This window comes from Bos mutus, chromosome 7, assembly GCF_027580195.1.
Source record: "Bos mutus isolate GX-2022 chromosome 7, NWIPB_WYAK_1.1, whole genome shotgun sequence".
Lineage (NCBI taxonomy): Eukaryota > Metazoa > Chordata > Mammalia > Artiodactyla > Bovidae > Bos > Bos mutus.
Window position 1 is genome coordinate 12744005 of NC_091623.1, and position 12772 is coordinate 12756776.

Below are 12772 nucleotides of genomic sequence, written 5' to 3' on the forward strand. Positions count from 1 at the left end.
CTTGATGATATGTCTACTTACAGAAGGCAGCTACTCTCCATTAACAGGCATTGTGGCCAGAATCATGCTGAAGGACAGGAAAGTGATATTGATATTTAGGAAACAGACCCCGAGCCCATTATGATATGTACCAAAGACAACACAGTGCTGCTTTTTAAAAAAGGTTTGATGACTTGAGTTTTCCAGTATTTCAGAGAGGCATTTCTAGGGAGACTGAACATACTTAAGCCTACTGAATAAGGAAAATGAGTATTTAAAGGATTAGCTGGAATGGTCTCCCTGGATAAAAAGGGATGACGTTTATCATGCTTAAACATCTTTAAAACTTTTTGTACCACCTATCTTTCCTGACTAAAGACATGAAAGTTTTCCAAGGGTCTAAAGTAGGAACCTCAGAATCATCTTTGATTTCTCCAAGTCCAACTTGTTTAATCAACTAATGCCTAGTGAGCATAACGATGCATTGCTTCTTCCTCCCCAGTCCTGCTGCCGTTGCTCTTAAATATTAAGAGGTCCACAGAGCCTCTTTCTTGAGCTACTGTCACAGCCATCCAGCTGACCCCCTGCGATAGCCTCTCTCACAGGTTCTGTTGCCTTTGCTCTTCTTTTGAGTGTTAGTGTTTTGGGAGCTCAAGTACACATCCCTTTACTCTCTCATTCTGTACTTTCTCTCTGAACAGTCAGCCTACACCTGTGGGTTCAGGTCCTTGATATGATGACAATCCTGCAACTTTTATCTGTAGTCTAGATCACTGTCTTGGCCTTCAAACCTTTATGCTTATTGGTCTATAGGGTATCTTTAATTGGAGGTCCCACCTCAAATTTTGTGGTCCCTATCATCAAATCTCATGTGGATTACTATAACAGCCCCCCTAAATAGTCTCCCTACTTTCAAAACTGTCCCTCTGCAATCCTCGCTACATCCTATAACTGGAGTGATTTTTCAAAAAAATGCAAATAGGAATAGGCCTCCGTCCAGCTTAAAACCCTTCAATAGCTTATTACTGCCTTTAAGATCAAGTTCAAACTCTTAACTAACCTACAAGGCCCCTCAGGGTTCCTTTGGAGTCTCATTGCTAGTCATTCTCTCTTTAGCTAATAATTAAGCTCCAGTTTTGGGGAATTATTTGGTCTCTGCTTTCTTGTCTGGGTCTTCATAATTTTTTTTTTCCCTCTTCCTGGAATGTTCTTTTCATCTCTCCCTGCTTCCTTTGCCTAATCATCTTTAGATGCCAACTTGGATTTATTTACTGTTTTGGCAATATTTTTCTGACAATGGCTCTCCCAAGATTGAGTTTGGTGGCCTTCTGATTTGCTCTAAAAACACACACTACTCATTTAATATAGCCATTTCTTTCTAAATTTGAATTGCCTTTTCTCTTTCTCATTCACCACAGTGTACATTTTTGAGGGCAGGGATTTTGTATACAATTATATCACAGGTGCTTAACAAAGCGTAAATCTACCCTATAGTTTGAACTCTGGTCACTGCCCTTCTTAGAGATGTCCAACAGCTCCTACAAGCCTAGTGAATAAAGACGCAAGTTCTTTACACGGCACACGAGGAGGCCCTTCTCAAGATGCTAGAGTTTATCTTCCAATTTCATTTCCAGGAATTCCTGCCTGCCTCCCTCCTCTACTGTCCATTCATATTTCGCTGAACACCTCTGCATAGGTAATTCTGATGCTTCCATGCTTTTGCTTATATTTTTCCCACTTTCTAGAGTATTGTTCCTCTGATTGTTTTCTTGGAAAACTTTTTCAAAACCACCTTTAGCTCTAGTTCAGGCAGACTTAATAGTTCTCTTCTCTGGGTCAACACAGAACTTCACACTGTTTCAGCATGTATCTTGCTATATTACAGTTATTTATTGTCAATAATGCCTCACTGGTTAGACAGCTTTAGGAAGCTACATATAAACACATTCATGTTTAGATGCTGCCACAGTGCCTGACGTCTACTGGGAGCCAAATGTTTATCTAATTGGATTAAAACAAAAATTAATTCTGTTTCAACTACTCTTACCAAGACTTAGGCAGAAGGCAGGTAAGGGAAGACTGGCTCATTCTACAAAATGTGAAAATGAATATGTATAGGTTTATACATCTTTGCTTGACCCTAGGAAGAATCTGGCTTCTTTCCGAACTCATCCTCTTTTTTTTTTTTTAAAGTGCCACTTAGAGAGCTTCTACTAGCTCTTGTAAGTAGGTAAACTCTTCTGATTTGCTCCCTAACTTCAATCTATCCTTAGCATGAGGAAAACACATAAAATGAGCTAGAAATATTTTATGAATAATGATCAACTATGAACATTGGCTCGGAAGGTAAAGAATCTGCCTGCAATGCAGGAGACCCAAGTTTGATCCCTGGCTTGGGAAGATACCCTGGAGAAGGGAATGGCAACCCACTCCAGTATTCTTGCCTGGGAAATCCCATGGACAGATAGGCTATGGTCCACAGGGTTCCAGAGTCAGACACGACTGAGCAACTAACACATACACACATGTGAACTTTAAATGGTAAAGTCAAGGGCAGAAGTTCAGAAAGCCTTGCTTTGAATCCCAGTCCTGTGACTTTCTGACTTTGTACAAACTGCTTATTGTGCCTTGGTTTTTTTATTTGTGCAATAAGAATGATAAGACTTACTTTACACTTAGGTTATTGTGAAGATTAAGAGTTTATACATGTGAAACATTTAGAACAAAAACATGGCATACAGTAAGCAGTTACTAAGTGTTAGGTTTTATTATGTTAAATAGTGATTAATTATATGTTCCTATATTTTAAGGTGCTTCACCACAGAATGTGAGCTCTAAGACTTTGAATATCAATATAAAGTAGCCAGACAAATAAGCATATCCTAAAGGACTTTACATTTCAGAGTTAGTACTCGGTTCTAATTATGACTTTTTTATTCAATTGCTGTACTGTGGAAAGTTACTTATTTTTCTATTTTCACGTTTATAAGTACATTGATCTACTCTGTAATGATGGTAAGTATCAACAAATGATTTTCAAGAATCTTGAAAATACAAAACACAAAAGTGACAAAATAGTTTATAAGTACCCAATGTAATTCATTAACAATATTGCCTATTACATTAATTTCCATACTGCCTTCCACTCGTAGCTCTAACTCCTAACTTCTTCCTAATTTTCTCAAAGGGTGTTATAAAATTAACTATGTAGTTAAACTTCAGAATCTATGTTGGTTTGGGTTAGAAAACTGTCAGATTTAAATGTGGATGCCATAAAAGTAATGTAATTTAAAAAATCATTATTATCTTTTGCTAAAATAAATGTGCTTGTTGCAAATTTAAAATACATATGCATTTTAAAATCTGATTTTATGTTATGTAATGATATTGATAAAAATCTGTTTAAAAGCCACAAAAATGATTCTATAACAAAACTACTTTGTTATAGCCTATAATTTTGATAAATGAATAAGTTATGATTTAGCCATAGTGTGAAAGTACAGCCAAATCTTGATTATCTTTGGTCTGTGGAGATATGGATGGCTTACATAGTTAAAATCCATGTATTATTCTAAAACCTCATCCATTAGCCTTTTCTTCCACCAAATCTTCACCACATTAGCTTAATGGGCTAATTTGCACTTAAGCTACCTTTCTTACTTGAACAGTGAAATGGCAAAATAAATACACGAATAAAAATTGGACAACAAATAAAACACTGGAGGGAAGGCTAATCTACACACTAAAACAGATCTCTGAATAATCAAGAGTTGGCTGCACAGTATTATGTTCACTTTAAGGATTACAACAGCCTCGTTCTCCTTTGAACCTTTCAATAAAATTGAACAGGAGTTCCTATGCCTTAACAGTCCTAGTCAGAGTTGCTCTGAGTACCTGAAAGAACCCTGGTGGTACAGGGCCTACTGGCATGCCATCTCCTGGGGGAATGTTTCCTAGCACTGGACTGGGAGCTGCTGCAGCACTCTGCAAAGAATAAAGGAGAAACAAACCTATATCATTACAGAGAAGGCACAAAACCAAAGACTGATGATAACAGACTGTAGGAAGGGAAGCTTTTCATTCCTGGGAACAAATATTGGTAATTTTCCCCACTCCAGAGGTAAAGTAAGATATAGTAGTTACTTTGGTATACGACTAAGTTATTTGGTTTAAACAGATCTCTTTAAAACTTTTTAAAGTTACAAACTATAATAAGATGCTATATTTGAGTGATATATAAAAGGCAATTAATATGATAAAATGATAGAAATTTAAATAAATGCTTTAAGGCAAAGACTTATGAAATGGCAACATCAACCAATAGGTAAATAAGTAACAAGTTTGAAAATGATGGTTGTACGAGATGGAAAAAGGAACTCTGTTTATATTAATTCTCTGTCTATAGGTGGCAACACTCACTTTATTCACTTTCTAATATAAATACTATAATTGGTAGCCAAAATAGATAGCAAAAGTAGGGTGGTGAGGATGAAAAAGTAATTAGGAGACTGAATAAGAGAAAGGAATTAGATTTGCACAGATTAGTCTCATATAAACAGATTATAAAAAAATCAGATTGAAAAATTCAAAGTCTACTTTACTTGCAAATGATTTCATGGAATCCTACAGCTTCAAGAAATAGGAATATGAAAAACTTTGGGATAGGCTCTTCATAATTGAGTCAAGTTTTTAGATTTAATTCTTACATAGAGCAGTAATACATACAACTATTTTACAACCATGGATTTCATCCCTCAATCTGTTTAGATACATTACAAATCCTAAGAACAGTCAAGAAGGGATCAGAAATATATTAAAGACAGATCAGTATGAATCCAACAGTTCTGTTATGAAAGTAACTCAAATCCAAGGTCTATATATTTGTTATACTTTTCTCCCATCAGTTTATTCATTCATGCATTAATATTCCATGAGAAGATGTAATATCTCAGTATATTTGCAGCGTATATTTCCCAGTATATAAACTGATAAGATACTAAAGTATGTTTATTCTATAGTACTGGAAGTTATTATCAATCAAGGCCAATGCTTTTGGTCTTTCCTGAGGAAACCTAGATTTAAACTTGGTTATCTAACGTGTTGTTTACCTATGAATGCCAAAATTCTAAACTTCTGATAAAACACTTAAGTATTAAAGAAGAAACAGTATTTCTTAGATATTAAGATTAAACACCAATCTATTATCCCATTTTAAACAAAAACATGCAATTTCATTCAAGTGTACATTAATTGAATACATACCATTTGTCACATACTGTTGTAATTTGCATTTTATATCAACACTCATGTTTTTTAAAAAAATTAAAGGCAAATTGCTTTCTCATTTTAACTAGTATAAAATTTTCATATACAATTTTAGAGTAAGAGAAAACCTTACCAAACATTTATCTTCTTTTAGTTAAATATATATGGTTACAGGCAGATCTAGGAAGGAAGATTTGATCTACATCTTTTGACAGTCGATTACTATAATGGGGAAGTTGCTCTTAGTACTAAAAGTTAGACATAGGGTGTCACTATTGTTCTAATTAATTGTAGAACAGAAACCTTTTCTGTAAGAAAAAACTTACTTAAAAGAGACAAGTTTGTAAACCACACTCACCTTTGCTTTTATAGAAACGTACAACACTGAGACAGTTTACAAGAAAAAAACAGAATTTAGTGAACTGCTGCAACTGCTTAGTGCTGTACAAATATGCTATTTCTCTTGTAATTCTTGTTGCCTAGCAAGTATACTGGGGCTTACGTGGCCCCGTGGTATAAAGAATCTGCCTGCCAATGCAGGAGCTGCAGGAGACACAGGTTCGATCCCTGGGTTGGGAAGATACCCTGAAGGAGGAAATGGCAACCCACTCCAGTATTCTTGCCTGGGAAATCCCATGAACAGAGTAATCTGGTGGGCCACAGTCTACAGTGTTGCAAAGAACTGGACATGACTGAGCACAGCATAGGACAGTAAGTATATTAAAAAAGGTTTTGCCTATCAAAAGGGAAAAATATTGGTTTGTATCAAAACTAAAACTTAACAAGTAAAGATGTTAGGTTGTCATTGGCTCCTTTATTTTTTCTCTTTTCTTGGAGGTGAGGGAGAATTACATTGTTAAAAGGTATAAAATATACTAGTTTTTTCTTCAAAGTTCTTCATTGTATATGTTTTATAAGGGCTTTTCTCAGCTAGTATTTAAAAATGAAACAAATGATATAGAAGATTTAAGCAAGTTAAATCAAATACTTTTTGAATTTTAATTCTATGACTTCAAAATTATTTAATAAATTCAATCAAAATATATCTTGCCAGGACTCTCTTATCAAGCTCTACAATATAATAGCTGACACAACAGAAAAAAAAAATCCTTGTCTTTTTGGAATTAACATTCTAGTGAGGGGGGAAAACCACAATTAGTGCTATGGAGAAAAAGAAAGCAAGAAATAAGAGAGTTCCCAGTTAAGAGAGTAGAATAGTCAGAAATGAATGAATCAGCCAAACAAATGGATCAAATTATGGTGACTGATTTAAATATGCTTCTTACTCTGTCATTGGGATCACCTTCCTACATTTTAAAGATGTCTTACATATTTATATTTTGCACCTATTCCTTTAGTGTCATAAGAACTATTAGAAAATTTTTCTTTCATAATAATCATACTGTGGCCATAACAATAGAGATGTCTTGAAAATAGTTTTGTAGCCACAGTCTAGTATAGAGCATGATGCTTTGGTTTTCTGGTGTAATAGCAACTTCTAGACTTGGCCTAAGGACATAAATTGAAGTGAACGGAATACTAGTAATTATCAAGTTTATTTACCCAGTACAAAGCACTAGTGTAGAGCATTTCAGTCCAAACTTCACTCTGTGGATCACAGTTTTGAGCTGAATTATCCATCCATTCTTCTGGGATTTACTGACAAGGGATAATTGCTCCCTTTGTTGTACTGTGTGGACTCAAGCTTAGAGGACCATTTGGTACACCACGGTAATCAATAACAAATACTAATCTGATAATAAACACTAAAAGGACACATTAAATGTTACTCTAAGCACTGGAAAACAGTGTATTTTTCAAACTACCTAAATTGCTCATTTATATACAGTAGCATTACAAATAATATTAAAACATGCTTTGAAACTGTAAGCCACTGAAGAATCAGGTTTTAGGGATTAAAGCTTTATGTAGAAGGGCGAAATACCGCATTTCTCGGGTTTCATGGCTGGAATTTCTAAGACTTGTTTCAAATTTACTTCCAACTCACGAGACAAATTTATCTCATGACTTGAGGATCCACAAACATTTTGTTGGTTCTAACTCGTAAAGTATGTATTATTCTGGGGGTGGGGGTTGTGACTGAATTACAAAAGGACAGCAAATAATTTAATTATACTAAGAGCTACTACAAAGCATTAGCTTCACTGGATTTGTGTGAATTCCCATTAGAATACCATGGAAAATCCTTTATAATATATCCACAATTATTTAGGGTTGACTTTTTATGTTCTCTCTCCTGTGAAAAAGAAAGACATATAAATAACATGGTTTAAAAATATTTCTTCTAATTAAGTGAATATTTTTGGAGCAAATGTAAAAATATTAATTACCATTAAAACATTTTTCTTTTTGCTGGTTTAATTTATATGATTTTAATATATACTTTCAGGTTTGTATTTTCTAACTGCTCTTAACTTACTTTGCCACATGACTTGAATTTCAATGCTTTTTTGAAAGTGAAAATTTTACTTTTTATTTTAAAAATGTTTTCCTAAATCACTATCTTTACTTACTTTTTATAAATACAATATATTAAATTTGATATTTTCAAATGAAATAAATTATGGAACAATTATTTGCTTTCCCAAGGAAAATATTACAATGAACTTTAAAGAGTCACCGCAAAATGAGTCTTCATGTTGCTATAATATTTAAGTCTCCTTTCTTGGACTTCGTGTTTTCATATCTTTCTACCTTGCAACAAGGCACAAGCCAACCTATGCTCCTTCCTCATGTTATTTACTTTTCCCTTGTATATGTGTCTAGCACCACTTCCCATTTTCTCTTCAATGCTATTTTAATACTATTTTCATTCTCTAATTCCTGATTTCTGAATGTAAAGAACAGTGAGGTATGCTGTTATTTTATATTTTCCTTTTTTTACAATCTAAAATAAAAGCTAGAAGAGTTCTTATTTTAACCTTAATTATTATCACTAGTAGCCTATGGTAGGAAAAAAAAATGTTGTATATACTCTTGTAAGAAAGTTTCAAAACAACAGGCATAAAATAAAATTTTGCTTAAAATTAAAACTAGGATGCAGTTGATTATAAAATACACGTTAAATAACTAACAGTTTTAGTTACTCAGGATGGTACAGAACCAGCTGCCTAGGAATAAACTGGGAATCAAGACATAAAATCTACATTTGGTAGAAAAGGAAAACGATCTTTAAAGTATACGTAAAATTGTGAAGGTAATAACAGAAACTAAAATAGTGGTATACTTATTGGAAATTGGAAGAAATGAGTAGGACGAGACCTGGCAGAGGATTATTGGTATTTACTCTTAAGACATTTGTGCTATTTTTAAGGCAGATACAAGTATTGTTTTGAGAAATATTTAAACTGTTGATACAGTAGATCCCTTATCTATGGGGCATAGATTCCAAGACCACTGGATGCCTGAAACTGCAGATAGTACTGAACCCTGTATATGTTTTTTCCTATACACATATAATTACGCTAAAGTTTAATTTATAAATTAGGCACAGTAAGAGATGAACAACAATAACTAAAAATAATATGATTATAACAATATACTGTGATAAGTTCTATGAATGTGGTCTCTCTCCTTTCCTTCCTCATTTCTGGCAGGGGCTTCTTCATCAACAGATGCAGCTCTTTTGTAATTTTTATATTATTTGATCTAAACCTATTCCTGCATCTGTGTAACCATCCCTTACTGGCAGAAAATGGCTTGTTATCACCTGGTTCAGAGGATCTCTTGCTGAAGTCTTGTTCATGTCTTCCAGCCACAAATGTTATTATGCCTTTTCTACGTTAACTAAGTACTCATCATGCACTGTGGCAGTCTGAGGTGTGAAAACCAGCACAGGTGTCTTTTTTCCTTTGTCACAATTTCATAGAAGACTTGTTCTTACCAAAGATCTTAGCAACCTCAGCATACGACTGCTTTTCTTTCCTTATTAAGTCTAGAACTTTCAACTTTTCACGTAAAGGAAGCCTTTTCCAACTTCTTCTGGTGTATCTAAATTGCCCACATCACTACTGTTGTGCTTTGGACTATTAATAAGCAAAGTAAGGGTCACATGAACACAAGCACTGTGATACCATGAGAGTGGATTTGATAACCCAGACAGCTGTTGACTGAACAATGGGTGGGTTAAGCTGGACAAAAGAATGATTCATGTCCTAGGCAGGACGACGCAGGACAGGGTGAGACTTCATCACGCTACTCAGAATAGTGTGCATTTTAAAGTTATAAATTGCCTATTTCTGAATCTTTAATTTTTTTCAGATCCTGGTTGTCTGTGAATAACAAAAACTGCAGAAATCAAAACCGTGGTTAAGCATGGCTCTGCAGTAGTTTTTCTGTCTTCATAATTTTAATGCAGAGCACAGTTAAATACTTTGGCTATTGGTTGAAGACATGTTCTTTACCATACTAAGAAATATTTCTATGCCCAGTGTTTTTTAAACAATTTTCAAAGGTCAGGAATAATAAGAGACACATTGCCTTTTCATATTTGATTGGTGTTATTTAGTTTTTCTTTTGGGAAGCATGATATAAGTACTATACATTGACAGTTTTCTTAAACCATCATTGTATTTGAGGTAAGTCATGCTTGATCATTATGGATGATCCTTTTAATAGGCTAATAATTTTATTAGCTATAATGTTTTATTTAGGATCTTCATATCTATTTTCTAAATGAGACAGGTTTAGAAAATTCCTTGCTAGATTATATTTTCAAATTTAAGCATTAGAATTATTCTGCTTCCTCAAAATGGACTGGATGGCAAACTCTTGCAATGCTCTGAAGAAATTTACATAATATGGTGTTTATCTACTTTGTGAAGTTAAAAAATATGCAGTGATAAAACTGCCTGAATACAAAGGCAATTTTGGAAGTAATTATGGTCCTTATTATTTTTTATATATTTTTTATCTTATTTTCTTCAATTCTGTTCATTTATCTTTTCCCAGAAAACTTCATTTCTTTGGGACTTTTTGTTTTATTCATATACACACTACTTCCACATGTTTTAAAAAGGTCCTCTGTAGCAGCTGTGAGAGCCTGCAAGTAGACCACCACCATCTGTCCTTCATCTTTTCCCATGGTAAGAGAAAAGTAGCCAGGGGCCACAACCCAGCTACGTGATGCTGCTCGGTCTCCGTTGCTCTCACCAAGAATTAAGCTCTTACTAATGTGAGCAAAAGGGGTACACATCATTTTCTGGATGCCTCCTGCTGCTGCTGCTGCTGCTAAGTCGCTTCAGTCATGTCTGATTGTGCGACCCCACAGACGGCAACCCACCAGGCTCCACCGTCCCTGGGATTCTCCAGGCAAGAGTACTGGAGTGGGTTGCCATTGCCTTCTCCTACTTACTTTTAATTGCAGATCCAATTTCTGACATGCTTATAAGACCAATGCCCTGAACAATGGCGGAGGCCCCGCTAGCCTTAGTCTCTGGATGACTCTGGAGCACAGCCTGCCTACCTGGCCTGGCCTGACTTCCTGATCTGCTGGTCCTTAACAGAGGCTGACTTGCTTTCTCCTAAATTGAATGAGTGTTGTCATCATTGTCATCATTATCTTTGTCAGGAATTGTTCTATTAACTCACCTTTTTTTCCTATTTAATATATTTTACTCTTAAAATTTTTTTTCTACTTTCCTTTGCTTAAAAAAGGTTTTATTTTCAAACTTTTTAATAAATTAGTAAATACTTTCTCTTTTTTAAAAAGATAAATAATATGAAACTGTAAATTTGGCTCTGAATTTATCCTTGATTGCATCTGCAAGGTCTGATGGTGGTATTCATGGCTTTTTCCCTAGATCATCCAATAAATACAATTTTAATTTTCCAAAGAGTTACTGGATATAACTGGAAACCAAAATGATACTGATTAGATGATTTAGAAAAAAATGAGAACACTAATATCAAACTTTGTACATGTAACCAAAGATATACTTTAATTTATAAATGGATGGAGGTTTTATTTTCATTTTTAGTTTCTAGTTTCCCAAGTGTGCCCAGGTAAGACATACCATGGGCTTCCCAGTGGTAAAGAACCTGCCTGCTAATGCAAGAGATGCAGGTTCCATCCCTGAGTCAGGAAGATCCCTGGAGGAGGGCATGGCAACCCTCTCCAGTATTCTTGCCTGGAGAATCCCCATGGACAGAGGAGCCTGGTGAGCTGTAGTCCATAGGGTCACACAGAGTCAGACATGACTGAATTGACTTAGCATGCATGCAAGATACACAACTTTTGTATTTAGGAACTTTTGAATAATTTTTATATGGCCTAATCAATGGTTGATTTTCATAATATTCCAGGAATACTTAATAAAATATCCATGTTCTTGGTCTACATTTTTATCCATTTGCCAAATACCTTTATATTGTCCCTAATTTTTGTCCTCTTGCTCTTTCAAATATGTATATAATACCCTACAACTACTGCTTGTCCATTTAATTTTTCTTTTTCATGTTTAATAATCACTGCCTTGAATCTATTTGTCCTAATATTAATATTTCAAGCTCAGCTTTTTGTGTGCTCATATATCAAATCATCTCCCATCCATTTATTTTATTTTTTTTAATTTTATTTTTAAACTTTACATAATTGTATTAGTTTTGCCAAATATCAAAACGAATCCGCCACAGATATACACGTGCTCCCCATCCTGAACGCTCCTCCCTCCGCACACCATCCCTCTGGGTCGTCCCAGTGCACCAGCCCCAAGCATCCAGTATCGTGCATTGAACCTGGACTGGCATCTCGTTTCATACATGATATTTTACATGTTTTAAAACTTTATGCTATATTTTGTTTAACTGTTCCACTTCTCAGCAGAAAAGGCCTCTAATATGCATCTAATGAGATGTTCTTTAAAGCTAGAAAGAAGAAACTTTTCTCCATCTTAAGCTTTAAAGGTACTAATGTTAATGCAAACAATACTGTTTACCTTTCTTTATGAAAAATGAAGGTGGCTTTCTCTTATTCTACATCACCCTCTTCTATTTCTTAACCCTCATTATAAACACCTAGAGTTTTAGGTATAAATTTTTGTCTTAATCACCTCTTCTTTCAGTAATAATTTTTACCTCTACATTCAGTTTTATAATCAGCTTTATACTTTCAACATAAAAAATAACTCCAATTTTGTCTAGTTTTTTCCCTTTCAGCTTAAAATAACATAACTGTGCTCCTCATATGAGTTGCAATTTGCATACATTTCTTAGTTGGCTAGAGGATGTATGAATACCATTTCCCAAATCCTCATATGTGCAAATACCTTTTTAAACTCACATCAAAACTACAGACACCCCTGTACCCCTGTTGTCTGGTATTAATGTTGCTGAGAAGTCTGATGCCATCTGATTTTTGTTCCTTGGGATGTAAACTGTTTTTCTCTTCTAAAGATATGATGGATGTTTTCCTGATATTTATAACTCCCAGTGTTTCAATTCCATAGGTATTGATCTCTAAATTTCTTGTCTAGTGAGATATGAACCTTTTCAGTGATTGTATCTGGGT

At 34.6% G+C, this 12772-nt stretch overlaps 1 protein-coding gene across 8 annotated transcripts in view; it reads right to left on the reverse strand.

Annotated features, from left to right (window-relative positions):
* The window catches only part of SSBP2 (single stranded DNA binding protein 2), a 318494-nt gene that overhangs the window by 88838 nt on the left and 216884 nt on the right, over positions 1-12772 (reverse strand). For 5 of the 8 annotated variants that reach the window (XM_070373068.1, XM_070373067.1, XM_070373073.1 and 2 more), the window contains one exon: positions 3874-3963. The exons of the other annotated variants lie outside the window; for them this stretch is intronic. In XM_070373068.1, the coding sequence (XP_070229169.1) occupies positions 3874-3963 (90 nt within the window). The remainder of the gene's footprint in view (positions 1-3873; positions 3964-12772) is intronic. 8 annotated transcript variants of the gene reach the window in all.